The 19,669-nt window shown below is 38.6% G+C and overlaps 1 protein-coding gene across 5 annotated transcripts in view; it reads left to right on the top strand.

Annotated features, from left to right (window-relative positions):
- The window catches only part of PDE4B (phosphodiesterase 4B), a 298,925-nt gene that overhangs the window by 262,564 nt on the left and 16,692 nt on the right, over positions 1 to 19,669 (top strand). For 4 of the 5 annotated variants that reach the window (XM_060773682.2, XM_060773681.2, XM_060773683.2 and 1 more), the window contains one exon: positions 5,376 to 5,488. In XM_060773682.2, the coding sequence (XP_060629665.2) occupies positions 5,376 to 5,488 (113 nt within the window). Of the gene's footprint in view, positions 1 to 5,328; positions 5,489 to 19,669 lie in introns of all 5 variants that reach the window. The other variant, XM_060773686.2, reaches the window with a different exon arrangement.

Raw genomic sequence — 19,669 nt, 5'->3', positions numbered from 1 at the left:
GCAGGAGAATTTCTAGAAGATTCTCACTCACATACCAGCTGTTTTGTCATAATGCATCCTCAGTCCCAGAAACACCAGTCACATTTCCTCTTTCTTGGGGATGATATGAATCAGAACCCTTAATGTGAAATAGCTACCACTTGGAAGAAATGTTTTCCAAGTATTATCTAATCTTCGATAGGAGTGCTATCTAATCTTTTCTTCTCCTTAAGAAAAGCCTCCTGATAAAGCCTACTAATTTGTATTGATTTCTCTTAGTATGTATTTAGCCATTATTGTGTTGGGCACCAGTTACATTCAGTACAACCCTCATATCCATTGAGGCTTCATTCCCATATTTCAAATGGATATGTATATGTATTTTTTTCAAAAACCCTATTAAAATGAAAGACTTCCAGCCCAAGAATGCCATAGAGTCATACTGGATGGCCTAAAAAATGCCTAGGGGTGATATATTTTGTTCGAAGTAGATAAATGGAACCATACGTTCCAGTCTGTAGATACAGCAGTTATAGTGTAATTTTAGTTAATGCGGCATTATGAATAATTATTGTCATAGGGGAAAAAGTAGATAACTGAGTTCAAATAATGCTGGAATTGTATAATTGACATGAAATATGTTCAAATCTATTTTAAATGCCTTACAGAAAATATTTATTTATTTATCGTGTCAGAAGCGAATTGAGAATACAATTATAATGTATAGACAAATCACACAAAAAATAAAAACTTGGCATTATGCTAAATTGCAGTTGGCCGGAAACTGGCCACTTGGAGTGCCTCTGATGTCACTGTGAGAAAGTCCTCCCTTGTGCATGTGGAAGGGCTCAAACTGCATTGTAATAAGTGGTCTGTGGTTTGCTCTTCTCCACACTCGCATGGTGTGAACTCCACTTTGTAGCCCCAATTCTTAAGGTTGACTCTACATCTCGTGGTGCCGAGCGCAGTCTGTTCAGCATCTTCCAAGTTGTCTAGTCTTCTGTTTCTCATCTGGGCGTCCCCTGACCAACGTCTTTGTAGACAGCTGGTTTTCTCACACCAGAAGTGACTTGCAGCATACGACCACACAAACAGAAAATATGAATAAGAACAACTGATTGAGGTAGATAGTAATGATTAACCACATGTTAACATCTTGGTAATGTAATATGTTAGTGTGTTGCAGTGTTGAGTGACAAGATAGTTTCACATTTTGGTATGAATTTTCCAGTTCATATCCTGTGAAAGTAAATGTGGATCTGAACACAAATTGGGGTCAGAAATGCATATATTTATGAGTTTACATTGGTATAAAACAAATGTATTTGTTTGTTGGACTTATATTACTGTTTTCTTCCAAATAAAGGACTCATGGGAGCTCACAATAAGAGTAGTAATTTGTTTGAGAAGAAAAACTCCTAACACAACAATAATGATAATACAACCTTCACTTGTGTCTCTTCCTCAGCAAGTAGTCTATTGCCAAATGTCTATATTTCATATTATAGGTAAAGGTAAAGGTTTTCCCCTGACATTAAGTCTAGTCATGTCTGATTCTGGGGGGTTGGTGCTCATCTCCATTTCTAAGCCAAAGAGCCGGCGTTATACATAGACACCTCCAAGCTCATGTGGCCGGCATGACTGCATGAGGGCGGTGGTGCAGTGGGTTAAAGCACTGAGCTGCTGAACTTGCTGATCGAAAGGTCACAGGTTCCAATCCAGGGAGCAGCGTGTGCTCCCACTGTTAGCCCCAGCTTCTGCCAACCTAGCAGTTCAAAAACATGCAAATGTGAGTAGATCAAAAGGTACTGATCTGGCGGGAAGGTAACGGTGCTCCATTTCATATAATAAATAACAAAAAATAAATGAGCAAAATCCACTTTGAAAATTTATAGGAATTTCCATGCCAGGAAAAAACAGTCTGATACAGACTTGAGTCATAATAGGCTTTGTGGTCAAATTAGCAAAACCCGACAACTCATGTTTGGCAGCTTCATTCAACCCAAGTGCAATTCAACACGCCTTTACTGAAAAGTCACTCTGAGGTACTTCAAGGTAAGAATTTTCAGAGACAGCTTTGTTTAATCTCTTTCTGTATAAAAAGTGGAAAGAAACCACTAGGCATCTTGGACTTGAAGAAGGGGGATAAAGTCCATGGAAATTAAAGCAGAAATAAATGTATTGATCTTTAAGGTGCCAGATTTTTTTTCATTCCCTGCAGAGTAATACAAGTGCAAAACTTTTATGTTTGATCCCTTTGGAACAACTAAAAAAGAAAAGAGTAGAATGGTCCAAAGATAGAAAATGAAAAACAATATCTCTCTTTTCTTACTCAGAATTCTAGATTTGGACCTCCTTTGCATATGTCTGTGAGAGAGAAAGCTCACGAGGAAAAGAGCCTATACTCATTTCTAATCCTGTTTATTTTGCACTACTTAGGAGGGAGGGAGAATGGAAAACACCTGTTCAAAGATGGGTGGTTGGGTATGAAATGATAACCTGCCAAAATCCCAGTCCACTATTTTTAAACATAGAGAATACATGTAAAAACAATGATATTCCAATCTGCAAAATAAAAGCGAAAAAAAAGGCCCTCAAACACTTGTGGGCATTAAGGATGATTAACGTATGCTTGTCCACTATGCTCTGCCTCACGTACAGAGGAAGAATTGTTGGACGCTATAGACAATGCTGTTGCTGTTGCCCGTTTTCACTCAAAAAATATTTAGTCACTTGTGCTCCTTCTTTTTTATCAGTTTTATACTAATTTATGCAATGCTTTTAATACGAAATAAAGAAATAAAGGGGTAGTTCTCACCATTACGTTCCAAAAGGGCATTTCCTTGGTTTAAATTGACCTAGGGGTGCACAAAATGTACCACATGTTTCCTAATAGATACCTTGGGGCTAAATACTTGAGCCAGTTCAATACTTGAGACAGAACAAGCTGCATTGTTTCACTGTCATCTCATGTTTCAGACGGCCTGGGGACATGGGGTGGCACTTACCATCCTTTACTGTTCTCCATGTCAAGGTGGTTTCCAACCACAACAAGGGTCCTACCAGTTGGCTATTGCTTGCAATGATGTTGACTAGAGTGATGGGGTGATTGTGGAAAGGAAGGGAAGGGGAGGGGCAAGAGCAATTCTTCTTCTCCACTTCCCCACTCAGTTATTTTCCTCCTCCAATCTCCCTCTTTCCTCTGGCACCCCAAGCCATGTCACTGCAGATGACTGGTAGTATCTGTGTCCTGGCTGCCACAAAATGGAGAATGGGAGGGACAGCATGGATGGCCTTCCAGCAGTATTTGATGCTACTGGTCAGTTGAGACTTCCTCCCACTTCTGCAGTGGTTGGCAGGGGTGTGTGCCTGTGAAAACCACCCTGATTCAGAGTACAGCCCACCAGATTCCCCTTGTGATGGTGGGTCAGTGTACACCCATCCCTTGTTATGCCCTTCGTTGCCTCTAAATGCAACATGTCATGGATGACACTGTTATCTGTAAAACATTCCTTCTAACATCTGGTATTAAGCTATATGATATTGCTCTATTCCTGGTAAGGCAGAGGATAGGAAAAGAGACAGCTAATAGGCAGTCACTGAAAAGTAGTCCACTTCTAATATCACTGTTACAGTAGTCAAGGTAAAGATTTCCCCTTGACATTAAGTCTAGTTGTATCTGACTCTGTGGGGTGGTGCTCATTTCCATTTCTAAGCTGAAGAGCCAGCATTTTCTGTAGACACCTCCAAGGTCATGTAGCCGCCATGACTGCATGGAATACCGCTATTTTCTCACCGGAGCAGTACTTATTGATCTACTCACATTTGCACGTTTTCAAACTGCTAGCTTGGCGGAAGCTAGGCCTAACAGCGGGAGCTCACCCCACTCCCCGAATTTGAACCACCAACCTTTCGGTCAGCAAGTTCAGCGGTTTATCCCACTGCACCACTGGGCACAGTTACAGACAATGGCAGAAATTCACCCACTTTATTCTATTTAAAGTGGGGGCATAGCAGACACCAGAATAACTAGCAAGTTTAGAAACCATACTTGCTGAAACTAAATCTTTTGTTCCATCTTCTAAAGGTGACAATATGGTTTCTCAGCAATTTCATCACCTATAAATGAAGTGGTGAACTGTAGGTCTGGTGGAGTTTCATTTCTCCCCTATATATCTTTTGCTTTGAAATTCAAAATTTCCACTATTTGTATGTCTATGAACATGCATCTGTTGGTGCAGTTTTTCAGGGGAAAGGTTTAATAACTTGTTGGATAAAATTGGCATTTATGACTTAATCTGGTTTACTTGTTACATGTGATTATTTTTGTGAGTTTCTTCACAGTTGGAAAAACAATTTACCAACAGTTATGTACACATTTACTCAATATGATACATTCAATGGGTAATGCAACTGGATGTATTCAGTCGCATAACTGTAATGAAGAGTGCAGCTTTCGGAAATGTTTTGATAAGTTATACTTCCTCAGTTATAATTTCAAAGAAAGGAAAATACAGAGTGAGCTAAAACTACACAAATGTTTTACTCCATCCAAAAATCCAGTTCATAATTTCCTTGTAACTTTTCAATTCAATTAAGAGAAGTGGGATTTCCAATTTCGCCCATAAAACAACATCTGATATTCCTATAGTTTCTTTTGGCTTCTGTGTTACAGTCATTTCATAAAACATCCAGCATAATCACTATTAATTTAACATACATACACACTTTGCCATTATGCAAAGACCTGGATGGGGGGAATTCTCAAACTTGCACAAGTTTAGGAAGCCTACAAACTTCACTGACAATTCTTTATTTCCTGCTTTTCATCTGAAGCTCTTTCTCAAGGAAACAAAAAAAGGGAAAGATGCAGTTTGATTGCCTAATCTCACTTGATGACACTTTAGAAATCTCACAGAGATGTCATCGCTTTAAACGAGAAATGCCGGGGTGATTAATGCTTGAGAAGAGAGAAAATCCCCTCTGCTAACAGGGAACTGGTTTTCCACTTCTGCTGGGTTCTGTGAGTGCATCTCCAGGCAGATGAGCCTGCCAGAGCGCGTCCCTCCTCCTCCTCCTCCTCCTCCCTCTTTCTCTAGAGGAAGTTTGTTGGTGTGTTCCTGACATTGCTTGTTCAAAGCTGGCAAGAACAAAAAGAGCCACTGAGCAGGAGGAGGGGAGAGCACACTCACACACCACAAAACCACAACAGCCATTCACAGCTGAGACGTGCATTGATTTGTTCTACAGGGGAGTGGAACAGGAGCCTCCAGAACTCATGATGAAAGAGCACTGTAGTTCCTACGGCAGTATTGGTCCAAGCCGTGCCGGTGAAGCCACCATGGAAAGCCTGCCATCGCTCAAGCCTAACTACATGTCTATGTGTTTGTTTGCAGAAGAATCTTATCAAAAATTAGCAATGGACACGTTAGAGGAATTGGACTGGTGTTTAGACCAACTTGAAACCATTCAGACCTACAGATCTGTTAGTGAGATGGCATCAAATAAGGTAAGAAAAATTATTTTTGAAGGGAAAAAAGCATATGATTTTTTTTAAAATTAAGCAAGATGCAGAAAGTGAGCAAGGTGTAGGGATGTTACATATAGAGATTACTGGAATACTGGGGATGAGATTACTTGATGAATTCTTCCACTTCAGTCAACCTATCAAATTGTTCCGGACTGTTAGTTCCTCTTGTTACACTGATGCAAAACCAAGCCAAAACAAAACTGAAGAAGTGTCATTGAGTAAGATCAAAGTCTTTAAGTAAAGCACATCAACTTTCAAGTTTTTGTTCTTTGGTATTATTGAGGATGCAATAACAACAACAACAATAGGTAGTATTTCATTTTAGGAATTACATATGTTGCATATTTATGTACCAAGAATAGTTCCAGAATTTTTTATTGTTCTGTAAATAAGTAGAAAAAGTGAAATGAAATCAAGTTTAATTTTCTGTCGAGGTCCCAGTTAAGAAAAATTTAGATCAAGTATGAAGAATGATTTGGGCCAGAAACTTTAAATTCAGCAGATAATGAATTATTATAAATGGATCATAATGGACTGATTTATATCAGAACATTAAACTTTCAGAAATTGGGGCTTTCCATACTTCTATCTGTCGGGGGGGGGGGGGGTGTGTGCTTTGATTGTTCTTTTTCCTGCATGGCAGGGGGTTGGACTAGATGGCCTTTGTGGTCTCTTTCAACTCTATATTCTGAGAAAGTAAATGCATTGCAGTGCTACTAATGATAAACTATTATGTTCACTTGCAATGCAAGATATATGAACCTGCTTTTAATTTAGTTATTGCACTGAACCTTATAAAACACTTTCTATATTGTCATATTTTATTGTTCTTATTGCTCTTGTTAATTTTTATATCTTGTTTTAAATGTGTTATTGGTTTTAATGTTGATGTATTGTATTTATATGTTACATGGCACCATTGTGTGCTATTTGTAAGCCACCCTGAGTCCCTATGGGAGATGGTGTCAGGGTATAAATAAAATATATTATTTTAGTGTACAGTAAATGAATGGACACTGACAATTTGCCATTTACACTGTTGGTTCAGTGATAGACAAATTTCTAGAAGTTGGAATGATTAGTTGGTAGATATGAAATTCCTACACATTCCATGACATTTAATAGAGTTAGAATAATAGAATTATCAAATTGGAAGAGACCACAAGGACCATCCAGTCCAACCTCCAGCCCTGCAGGAATGCACAATCGAAACACTCCTGACAAATGGCCATCCAGTCTCTGTTTACAAATCTCTGGAATGGGAACTCCACCACACTCCAAGTTAGCATATTCAACTGCTGGGCAGCTCTTACCATCAGGAAGTTTTAGGTGGCACATTGATTCCTATTAAATGTACTCAATTTAGGAATTAATTGTAATTTTCTTTCTTAAAAAAATCTCATTGTCCCTAACCCTTGAAAACTTACAAGTGAGCATTTCATTCTCCATCTAAAAAGTGAAGTCTGTGTGTCAAAGCCACGCCTTAGTTGGCAAATGGCCCGAATGCTGATGATTATCAGGGAGCACACCCTCCTCCCTCCTTTGGCTACGGGCAGCACCTTCGCTGCGATCCCAGGCACTCTTCCATGGAACACATGGCGCACGTCTGTCGGAGGAGAAAAAGCATTTTTCTGCAGTGTTGATACAGAGACCAGGTTCTACATCATTTAATCAACTTTGCTGTAACATATGGCATTCTCCAGGTGTACTCGTTAACATTCTTTAATAAGTAAGCTCTGGGGAGTAAAATGTACTTATCCAGCTGCAAAGGTATCAGTTTCTACCTGAACTTTTCAAGTTTTAGAATACCGTAGAATCATAGAGTTGGCCCTACTTCCTAGTTCTCTTTATATTTTAATTTTACTTTACTTGTTGCAATACGTAGTGTTAGCCCCCTTTACTTGTGAAATAATGAGATCTCATACCTCTCAGGGTGATCCAAATGACCGAATTCACAAGCCCAAGTTACTTGGAAAAGTTTGTAACGGAATCTTTTTTCTCTCTTAGGAAAATGAGTAACTTACGCTTATCAATCTTCATTAACATAGAGATTGGTAACTAACATCATAGAACTTAAAAAGAAATAATGGGATGAGGACTACATTATGTTTTATGAGAGAGCCAGTGTGATGTAGCAGTTAAAGCCCTGGACTTCTATTCAGGAGACCTGGATTTGAATCCCTGCTCAGCCACAGAAACACATTGAGTGACTTTAGGCAAGTCACACTCTCTCAGCCTTAGAGGAAAACAGTGGCAAGCCCCCTCTGAACAGAATCTTGCCTTATGATAACTGTAGGGTCACTATAAGTTGGAAGGAACTTGAAGGCACACAACAACAACACGTTTTCACATAGCAAAAAGACCCACATAAGCTGAATGTTTCATACAGTAGAGTCTTGCTCATCCAACATACAGCAAATACACCAGCAGAACGTTGGATAAGCGAAAATGTTAGATAATAAGGAGAGTTTAAGGAAAAGCCTATTAAATGTCAAATTACATTATGATTTTACAAATTAAACACCAAAACATCATGGTTTACAACAAATCGACAGAAAAAGCTGTTCAATACACAGTAAATTTATGTAGCAATTACTGTATTTACGAATTTAGTACCAAAACATTGCAATGTATTGAAACAGCTTTGGATCCGGGTGGGGGGCAAACTGCATTGGATAATACAGAATGTTGGATGAGCGAAGGTTGGATAAGCGAGACTCTACTTTAGTTGTTTCATTTGTTCAGCCTTCTATCTGACTTCTAAGTTTCAAAAGAGGAAGAAGCAATAAAGATTTTGTTCAAAGGACCACAATGTTTCTCTCCATTTATCATTTTCCTTTTTGCTACATAGTGAAAACAAAAGATGTGCCTTTATGGTTTTTAGTTTCATAGGCTGAAGGTGAGTCATGTAGCTTGCACTTACCATTTCAAAGCAAAGGATCAATTTGAGATTTTCTGAGTCTTTTAAGGAGCCTCTTAAAATATTTTCACTAATTAAGCTATTGTCAAGTTTTCCACATCTGTAAATTATCAAAATAATTTGCCTTCCTTCCGTCAAAGGCTTCTGCATAGAGATTTGGTAATCACACAAACAGCCTGATGTTTTGAAAACAGGATGTTTCAAGCTCCCCATTAGTGAAGAAGAACGGAAAGAGAAACAGTATGAAAAGGAAGAAAGCAAATAGACCCAGCATGATCCCAAGTGCAAAAGCTGTATAAACAGTGACCTATCTTCCTGACCTCTGGTATTGCTAAGTTCCTGGCCCCATGCCACTGAAGCCCAAACTACGTCATTTGAGAATGATAGTGGGCATGGCACAGCTGTTGTAAGTGTGACTCGAATTTCCTGTCTCCTTCCTGACAGACGTAGTTTTGAAAGTACAGCATTGCAAAAACAGTAGACAAAGGGGAGACTCATTTTGAGTGTCTCTATTCAAAGCTGTTTCCCCAAAATCGTTGGGAGATGGGCAAGAGTGAGTGAAAGTTTACAAAAGACTTTTAGTAAAAAAAGATGCACATGTTTGGCAAGTAAAATAACTAGGCAGGAAGACGAGGAGTCTAAAATCTAACATTTTCCAGATGAAGGCTGTAAAATTGTAAAAGTATGTAAAATCATAGTTATAAATCACACTTCTATTTATTTTAAATATTATGTATCTCTACTGTGGTTTGGCATATATGAGTTGTATCGCAATGATACACTGTTCCATTTATCTGCAAAATATAAATTAACATATTTATTGTTGCTGTTAGCTACTTGGTCACAATATATATTAAATATTGTATAGAGATAGATAGATATATTAAAGATATGTGTGTGTGTGTGTTTTGATTAATAGTATAGTCCCTATAGGAGAGTCCCTGGTGGCGCAGCAGGTTAAACCGCGGAGCTGCTGAACTTGCTGACCAAAAGGTTGGCAGTTCAAATCCGGGCAGCGGGGTGAGCTCCCGCTGTTAGCCCCACATTCTGCCAACCTAGCAGTTCAAAAACATGCAAATGTGAGTAGATCATTAAGTACCACTCCGGCGGGAAGGTAACAGTGCTCCATGCAGTCATGCTGGCCACATGACCTTGGAAGTGTCTACGGACAATGCCGGCTCTTTGGCTTAGAAATGGAGATGAGCACCACCCCTCAAAGTCGGACATGACTAGACTTAATGTCAGGGGGAAACCTTTATCTTTACCTTTTATAGTCCCTATCTTATTTTTATATTGCACATTTGAATTTTAGAATTCAGTCCACAAACAGTTTTAGAGTCTGATTATTGTTTGTGAGACCTTTAGCTGAAGTGGTATTTTTCTGGAAGCATTTAAAATTTATTGCAGGCATTAGGAAGATGACTGTGTCCTCATCTTTGCTAGAAAAAGAATCACAGAACCCTTTAGACCTAATATAACAATAAGACTCCCAAGAAAAAAATAATGCTCAATTCATACTCATATTATAAAAAGGGAAAGAATCATTTCAGCAATACTGGAGGCAAGAATCCTGATAATTCAACCCTTGTAAAGTTTTGTTGGAAGAAGGGAGACATGAGTTAGTAAATAGTTAGAATTAGTTAAATTAAATTAGAACTAATTAAATTAAATTTAACTAGTTAGTCCCAAGTTCTGAATTAGTAGTGACCGTTTCCTGGCAGATTAATTTTATAAGCCTCGTTACAGGATAATTTGTAATTATCCTGTAACAAGGTGATTGCTGTTGATTTGTGCCTTTGAGTAATTTGCAAATTATGGCAACCCTAAAGTGACCCTATCGCAGAGTTTTTGGACATGAGAGAGTGTGACTCACTCAAGGCCACTCAGTGCATTTCCATGACTGAGTGTGAATTGAACCCTAGTCTCCAGTTGTAGCCCAATGAACAAACCACTATGCCACATTGGCTGTCAAGGGGTAATTGCTTGGCATATAATTATCGTATTTACATTGAACTTGAAATTCCCAAGCTCTGTAATAAATTTATCAGTCATAAAAGGAATACCTCACTTAGCTACAGCAGCCAGGTTTTTTATATATATATGCTGGACAACCAATTTGCACAAGTTATTGAAATTCTCAATAATCCGATTTAGCCCCTGGCTAGGTCACAGTGTTTGTATACTGTCCTGTCTGCAGAATGTGCACGTCTTCCCTTTTTATTTATGTCATCAGCTCTTTTATTTATGAAATCTTTGGTTCAACTGAAGTAAATTGGGCATTGGCCTTGGCAAAACACTACAGGATAGTTGTTCAGATCCACTGAAATGACCCCGAAAGCTATGCATCTCTACCTCACGTAGGCATTTGCTAAACGGTTTTATTGTCTTTGTTATCTGTAAACTAAAATCTGTTAGTGTATACAAAACTTTCATTGCACGATTTCAAAAGGGGATTTCAGTCACATAAAACACACAGGGTCACGCCTTGCTTTTAGGAAACTAAATAAAGTAAACATGAGGGCACTAATGTAAATTCTTGAGGTAACTCTGGATGACTGCCAGCTGTCTATGTGCCTCTTTGCACAAAGTCTATATTGAGAAAGGAGGGGTATCCTATTATGAGTCTGCCAGCTCCAAGTCTTGCTCCCTTGGTACGTGATGTTTCCCTTGAGGTGTGCCATACTGTCCTTGCTTTCAGTTTACTCTAACTTCCTTTGTGTACGATACATTGCACAATACCCTGAGACTAACTTAGGCTAGAGAGCCAACCATTTCCGTTTCCTTTGTTTTTAAAGTGGAGGCTAATAGCTATGACACAGGAAATTCTGCCCCAATTTATAATCTTCTATATACTATCCCCCCCGGTCAGCTGTTTGACTGTCTTAACAGCCCCAGAGAATTGTATCCAAACAAATCTGGAAGTTCCATAATTGTGAATAGATTTCTTAAAGTCCATAGCAGTCTTGTACAAGTTCCAGGATAAACATAACCTAGAGCAGATTAGTATATATCATAATTGTTGAAATTATTATTAATGCACTCAACGAACATATTTATGGTATTGCTTCATAATGAGACTTAGGAGCATTTCATCAGTTAATACCTAGACTGTGTCACTTCCTTCACAGTTACTTTATTGTAGCACAGATTAATGCAAGCAATTTCTTTAATTGTGATTTGGGGCTATTTAGGATGTACATTAAATCCAGAGAGTGGATGATAGTATTCATAGACATTGAATTCTCCTGTTGTCACACTGCTGGCACTGGAAAACTTTAATTTTTGTTCAGAACAAGAAGATTCGTAGTTTGGAAGTTCTCCATGAGCAGCAGTAATTCATTAACTCATAGGTAAAAGAAGGTGAAGGACTTGGTTTTAGTGAAAAGGTGCTTTTTTCTATGTTTCTATAAAATTAAAGCAAACATTTGGCCAGCTTCAGCTTGCAGTAGGGGGGAAGAAGACCATCTCCATATTTAGACCAAGAATGAGACCCAACACGACTTCAGATGGGTCAAAATTGGATTCTGCATCACATGAAAGAGTCGCTGTTTGCTCTACTGGGCTCTATCTGGAAAATTGTTTTTCAGATATTTTGCTTTCAAATTAAAAAGAAACACTCCTTGCCTAACAGTCTGAGAATCCAGTATTTTTCATTTTACATATCCCATAACTTGGATGATGGAAGCCATCTACTATGATTGAATGAAGTCATGGTTGCAAGAGTAGAATGCAGATGGAGCCTTCAGTCTGCTAGATTGTTATCTTGGATTTAATGAGGCTGGGGAAAAGAACCAACTGATACTGTCCTTTTCAAATTTGGAAGCTGCAAAGTTCATTCCAGACCCCCAGTACTGGCGATCTTACATTAATTGAAACCAGCACTCCATAAAAATCACACAAAATTTGCCCCGGCAGCCCAGTAAGGAAGTTGTTAAGAAAAGGACTTTGTGAAACCAGCTTAGAAGAATGTTGGGACTAAAGTATGAACACATAAGTCGTGGATTTTATTCTGTTGGGAATATCAGTGCCACACATGTTTGGAGGGATTCCTTGTATATCACAAATAGAGTGTGTTCCAAAAAGATGGTCCCAATTTGAAATCACTATACCTCTGCAACCGTGAACCACCCATGGATGAAACTCTTAGCACTTGAAAGAGTGGGACATAGAATTTCAAAAGATTACCACAAGATGCCTCTTCCAGTGCACAAACAGCCCCTAGCCTCAGTCATTCACAAGAAGGTGACTCTGCAACAACAAATGTTCTCAAATTGCAAAGTTATTTTTTAAGATTTGTTTCTGGCTTCAAATGTTTAATAAAACTTGATAACTTGATAATTCATTAAACTGTTTGTTTAATGAATTGGATCCATCATTTTGAAACACCTGAGAATCAAAGAGCCCCCATCTAGTTCCTCTTAGATGTTGCTATGATACTTGTATATAGATATTTAATGTGAGGTTTTCACATGGTTTGATTCCTCAATGTAGTCAGATTTTTCAGTGGTAGGGTTTTTAAGTACAATACTACTCAAAGACAGTCATAAAAAACAAGTTATAATATAAACTGGAGAAACGTTCAGCTGCAGTGCTCTGACTGCAAAATCTGCATTATTCATTTATGTCTTTATTTCGTACTCTTATGGATCGTTCCTTCTCAGAAAATACGATATTTGTTGTACCATTTGAAGTGTCTCATTTCGCCTTTAAAAACATCTCACCACAAATAGCAGAACATTTTTTGACCTCAACTGCAAAATAAAGAATGTGGAAACAGAACACATCATTTTATTGGAAGAAGACATTCAGGGAAATGTACCTTTTTGATTCTTTAGTTCTTGAGCCAGGATTGTAAAATAAATCTCTCTGTAAGGTACAAGCATACGTTTTCTCACCCTTTGTAAACTGATGTTGATATCCTCTTTGGAACAGTGCACAAGTTATGGTTCTTTGTTTAAGTTGGAGTACGGTGCCAAATAAAGGATTTAGTGGGATTAGCAAGTATCAGGTTTCCCAAACCTGCCAGTAGACAATGCCAACCTCTCCCACGTGCTTTTGCCTATTGTCTTTCCTCCTCACATGGATCTCCTATACTAACTCTTTTAATAAGACATGCATTTAAATGCAGGTGCCAGATTAGCAGGGAATAATGTTCCCACCGTGGAGGGTGTTTGGTTACTGGAAAACAAGTTCATTATTCTAACAGAATTTCTGATGTGCTGTAGCCTGAAGTGGGCTGAAAACCTTTTTTGTTCTTTCAAACAAGGTTGAATCTGTCTTAACAAACAGTAGTAGTATGCAAATCAAAGACAGAAGAATAAAAGTTTACAAGGAAATGCCCACATCTCCAAGATTTGGGCATAATATACACTGAAAGGGATGGCCGCTATAAGTTTGTTGACTGCAACAGAAAAACGACGTGTGCTGGACTTGTCTTGAAAGACTGGTTCATTTTCTATCTTAATAGAGTTCTTTAGTTTATGTGAAGTTCAGAAAGAGAAATTGGTTATGTCCTGAGAATGTGGAAATCATCTAGAAAACAGGATTTTTCAGTTAGAGATAACAGTAAGGTAAAGGTAAAGGTAAAGGTAAAGGTAGTCCCCTGACATTAAGTCCAGTCATGTCTGACTCTGGGGTGTGGTGCTCATCTCCATTTCTAAGCCGAAGAGCCAGCGTTGTCCGTAGACACCTCCAAGGTCATGTGGCCGGCATGACTGCATGGAGCGCCAGTATATCCCATTTTTATGACATACATGCATCTGAAGTATAGTTTCTGTTAAAATGTGATTAGATTTGTACACCTAATTTGATCATTCCCTGTTCCATAGAAATAGCCCAGTTACTTAATGATAAAGAGAACCCATGCCTGTGGAAACATAAATAGTGTTGGATGTGTGGCCACTTCCTTTGTAAACACCAAAGCACAGGTCTTACAGTTCCTTTTTTGAAAAATCACTGCATGGATAGTCTTAACTTTAGTATTCAATAATGCAACTTTCTACTTCGGGATATTGTCTAGTTCCTTCATAGATTCCCTTCCAAGTTCTACACTAGCAAAATAATTCAGCTGCAGTTTGAAGTATTCTTCCCTGGATTCACCCCATTAGCACCATATCTACTTGAAATAAACTAGATTCTATTAATAGCCACATATTTTCCATGCCCACATTCAGATCATTACAAAGGGCCTGTGCCATTTTTTCAACCCAATAGTCTGTCAATCCTACTACCTACATTGGACTTTCATTAGAACCAAGCCCATTTCTCTCTTTGTGGCCCAGTGAGTGACCATAAGTAAGGGAGGGAACTTTACATGTCTCCCAACAGATATTTCATAAAATATAATATACAGAAAGAGAGAGAGAGAGAGACTTCAGTGGCGCAATGGGTTAAACCCTTGTACCAGCAGGAATGCTGACCGATAGGTCAGTGGTTCGAATCTTGGGAGAGTGGATTGAGCTTCCTCTGTCAGCTCCAGCTCCTTATGCGGGGACATGAGAGAAGCCTCTCACAAGGATGGTAAAACATCAAACATTCAGGTGTTCCCTGGGCAACGCCCTTGCAAATGGCCAATTTTCTCACACCAGAAGTGACTTGCAGTTTCTCAAGTCACTACTGACACGAAACACACACACACCCCAGCAAGCAAAGTATCTCAGACCTTAGGAAATGGAAGGCAAGCAATGTCCATAGTAGGAAGGATCCCAAAGGGGTTTAACTAGTGTCCACAATTTTCTTTTAATTTTTTTTAAATTAGTTTGTTTTATAGCACCATTATATTTTCATTCATGTAATAAGAAGAACATTGTGCAAGTTTTCAAATGCTAGTTTAAAATACTCCATAAGTAATACCATATTTGCTGAACAATGCATGCTTATTGAAATGTAAATCCTACTAAGCTCACCCATACCGTAAAGGCACTTTCACTTCTGAGCAGTACTGTATGTATGATCATATTAAGTTTTACCAAGAGAGTCTGTGTATTTTACTTAGAAGGATGCTCCATTGAATTCAAACAACTTAGTTCTCAGTAGTTTTGAGTAAATTTTCAGTTCCTACTGAGTTAAATTAATTTAAAGCAAAAATCTCTCAAACACTAAATTAACTCAAGGTGTGACCGTATACAAGGAAGGGATATAGAAGGTCCAGATGCTCCAAAGCGCAACATGCAGCTTTCTTCTTTCTCTAAATACATAACATGCCTTCAGCTATTGTGATCAAAAACTCTGATGCATACTTCAAAAACAGTAGGATTTTTGCCCATGCAAAATCCATCTGTTGCAAACCAGCTCCCAGAAGAATGGAAGTTTTCCTTTTTCCAAGTGGTCAGAACAGAGAACCGTTGAAGACTCTCTTTGCCTTCTGGCCATCTGTGGAAAGTGTCATTTAGAAGTCTTCTGACAGAGTTGCAGTATCTAGAAGTCAGCAGCTGTGATGGCTAATCTTTGTCTTTCTCATGGATGAATTTCACATTTGCTCTGGCAGCAGCTCCATTCCCCTGAGAAGCAGATTCTGTCAGTGAGATCTTATAGAAGAAGCCTGAATTGTCTGGAGGCTGGGTTCATATGAGGGACACACTAATATACATAAGCACAGCAAGTCACTGAGAGAGAAAGAAGCGTCCCAAGCTTCCTGGAGAAAAGAGAGTTCCTCCCTTCATTGGGAGGGCTGCGGTTGGAGAAGTGTCCATAAACTTTGTGTAAACATGTATCTGTTTACACAAGGGGGGGGGGGGATATACTTTGCACTTGGCTTTCTGTCATTTAGTTTGGCTTTCTCTTGTCTGTTAAATTGCTGTTTGCCCAGTGAGTGAAGAAGAGATGGCTTCTTCACTATATACCTCAAATATAAAACATTGTTTTTTTTTATAAAAAAAAAACTTGCAGAAGAAAGGAATGAAAATGTAACTGGGGTTAATGCAAATCCAAGGGAATGTTTCTCAAAGGCTTGACTTATTTATAATCAAAGGCATGACTTTGATTGGTATTATTGAATTAACTGTCGAATATCACAACACTTACCTAAACCAGATTGAATCAATAGATCGGTTCTAGTAAGAAGTAGCTGTAGGATGTCTTAAAAACAGCATAGCAACAAAGGCACCATCATACTTAGAAGTTCTTACAACAAGCAAAGCTATGAGTTGGAAAAGGATGCAATACCAAGCAGCATTGATTAGCATGAAGGGTAACTGCTTTTACAGCAGTTTGAAAATATACATCGCAGGAAAGTTTCACAAGTAGGATTTTTTTTTGCACTTGTGTCTTTGTGTGGATTGTATTGGTGTACATGGTGTAAGTCACTTTGCCTATGCAATATTTTGACATTATTACACTATCCTGATTAAATGCAGTTCAATCTAATTCTGAGTGAGAACAGACATATTTTAATAATCACAAAAATGTTAAAGTTCCTTGAAACATCCAAGCTCATGAAAAGTATATAATACGAAGTATTTTTCATGATTGATTGTGTATATGCAATATATTTCTTTCTCCTCTCACTATTATTGATTTAGTGAGGATATTTGTGGAGCATTACACTTAATGGCATTAGTGAATTTATGTGGGAAGGGCCTTCTCAGTGGTGGCCCCCTGACTTTGGAACACTCTCCCCAGGGAGATTAGGCTAGCCCCTTCACTGTCCACCTTCCATGGGGATCTGAAAACCTAGATGTGCTAACAAGCATTTGAGAATGACTAGTCCCTGCTTGTAAATATCCATTCCCTAGCTAGCCAGATAGGACTCTGTTCTTTGCACTTCTTCCAATCCTCCAGCCCTGTATATCCTGAACATGCCCATGTTAGTATTCTGGTTATTGGTTTTTTGTTATGTATTGTTTCAGTGAGTTTTAATGTTGCTGTTTTATACCCTTATGTTTTATTTATTGTGTTTTTATTGCTATGCTATGCTTTGCTATGTTTTATTTTAATTGTGTTTTTGTTTTGTTTTAATGGATTGTTTTGATGTTCTATGGACATTTTGTCCCATGTGTAAACCATCCCCAATCCCTTCTGGGAGATGGAGGCAGGATATAAAGATAAAGTTATTATTATCATTATTTGAACCACAACAAGATGAGTCCACAGCAGACATGAACACTTTGCTAGCTCTTGTACTGGATCACACATCGGACACTTCCCTAGTGTCTAGGACTATGTGATGTTTCGGTGAATAATGCGTGCAGATCCCAGTAAGATGGCCTTTTGCAGCTGGCAGATGGTAATCTTGTCAGTGCTGATTGTGTTTAAGTGCAGGCCAAGGTCTTTAGGCACTGCGCCCAGTGTGCCAATCACCACTGGGACCACCTTTACTGGTTTGTGCCAGAGTCTTTGCAGTTCGATCTTCATATCGTGTCAGCTATTATTATTATTATTATTATTATTATTATTATTATTATTATTACTACTACTACTATTACTACTACTACTACTACTACTACTAAGTGCTGCTAGTGTGACTTCCTTTCTGTGGATCATTTGAGATCATCCAGTGCTCCATCAGTTTGCACATTGTCATAGTGTCAACTGGGTGTGCAATTTACACAGAATGTGAATAAAGCCAAAATTAGAAGTGCTGGCCCAAATAAGCAATTATTGTGTACAATAAGTGTTTTACCAAATAAAGCCTTAATGAATCCTTCCTAGGATTTTTCTCTCCTTAAATTCAAGAGTATTACCAAATGGTATGTGTTACACTGTCCTTAGAAAATTTAAGTATTGCTGAAATAAATGGAACATGTGTTCAATTAGGCCCCTTTTCTACTAGGTTTAGTGAAACTAAGGCATGGCTATTTTTCTCAGTTACAATGTTCAATGTTTCTTGAATTGTCACTTAAATTGGACACATATATCTTCAAGGAAAGGAATAGAGATAGGAATTCAGCTGTTATTTCCTGAGCGGTGATTAGTCACCTGCTACCATGGAAATCTTGGGATTCGTTTCAACTTATTGATAGCCAGGTTCTCCAACCATAGCCAAAGGCACTTTTATTCGCTTCAGACTCAATACCTGATTGGATTTTGTTTCCCAGATTTTCGACAAAGATAGAAAAGTCTTTTTGATTTTGCCTCATTGATCCCTAGCTTTAGTGCCTTAATTTAAACATCTGTGATACTAGCAAAATTGTGTTGGGCAGAATTATTTGGGGCAGTTCTCAAAACTAACGTCCTGATATTCTTTTATGTAGCAAGAAAACAGAGATGGGGATAGATACAGATATAGATGTTACACCAGTCCATTGATGTGAGTCCAAAATGAGATTCATGAGCTGAGAATGATTCCCCTGAGTGCCGACACAGCTGGGATTCATGACCTTAACGCTGGGCATCATTCGCACCTTCCCTTGTCCATATCTTGTGACATATTCCTAAGTAAACCCACCATGAGCCAGGAGGAGAGTGACGCACACCAGAAGCAACCCTCGTCCATGTGATGGTGTGCTCTTGCAGCCTCCACTTTGAAGTATAAAATGCTGGCAGGCAGTTTTAAAGGCTCATTTTCATAGTCAAACTGGAGTAATCGTCTGCTGCTCATTTAGTCATTGGCTTGCTGGAAAAAAGAAAGATTTTATGCAGATATAGTAGCTTATATTTTATGTCAAAAACAATGACTTGTTGTTCACATATGATTATTGGACCTAAGGTTTTTGGCTTTTAAGGGCCCTTCCACACAGCTATATAACCCAGAATATGAAGGCAGGAGCAGAATTGAAAATGATCTTAACATATTAGAGAGATGGACCAAAACTAACAAAGTGAAGTTCAGCAGGGACAAATGCAAGATACTCCACTTTGGCAGGAAAAAATGAAATGCAAAGATACGAAATGGGGGACACCAGGCTCGATAGCAGTACATGTGAAAATGATCTTTGAGTCCTCATGGACAACAAGTTAAAAATGAGCCAACAATGTCATGTAGCAGCTTTAAAAGCCAATAGGATTTTGGCCTGAATCAATAGGAGTACAGTGTCTAGATCCAGGGAAGTCATGCTACCCCTCTATTCTGCCTTGGTTAGACCACACCTGGAATACTGTGTCCAGTTCTGAGCATCACAATGTAAGGGAGATGTTGACCTCAAGCTGGAAGGTGTCCAGAGAAGGGCGACTAAAATGATCAAGGTTCTGGAGAACAAGCCCTATGAGGGGCAGCTTAAAGAACTGGGCATATTTAGCCTGAAGCAGAGAAGGCTGGGAGGAGACACAATGACCATGGATCAAGATGTGAGGGGAAGTCATAG

This window comes from Anolis sagrei, chromosome 4 (genome assembly GCF_037176765.1).
Source record: "Anolis sagrei isolate rAnoSag1 chromosome 4, rAnoSag1.mat, whole genome shotgun sequence".
Taxonomy (NCBI): Eukaryota; Metazoa; Chordata; class Lepidosauria; order Squamata; family Dactyloidae; genus Anolis; species Anolis sagrei.
This window is presented reverse-complemented; position numbering and strand designations above follow the sequence as displayed.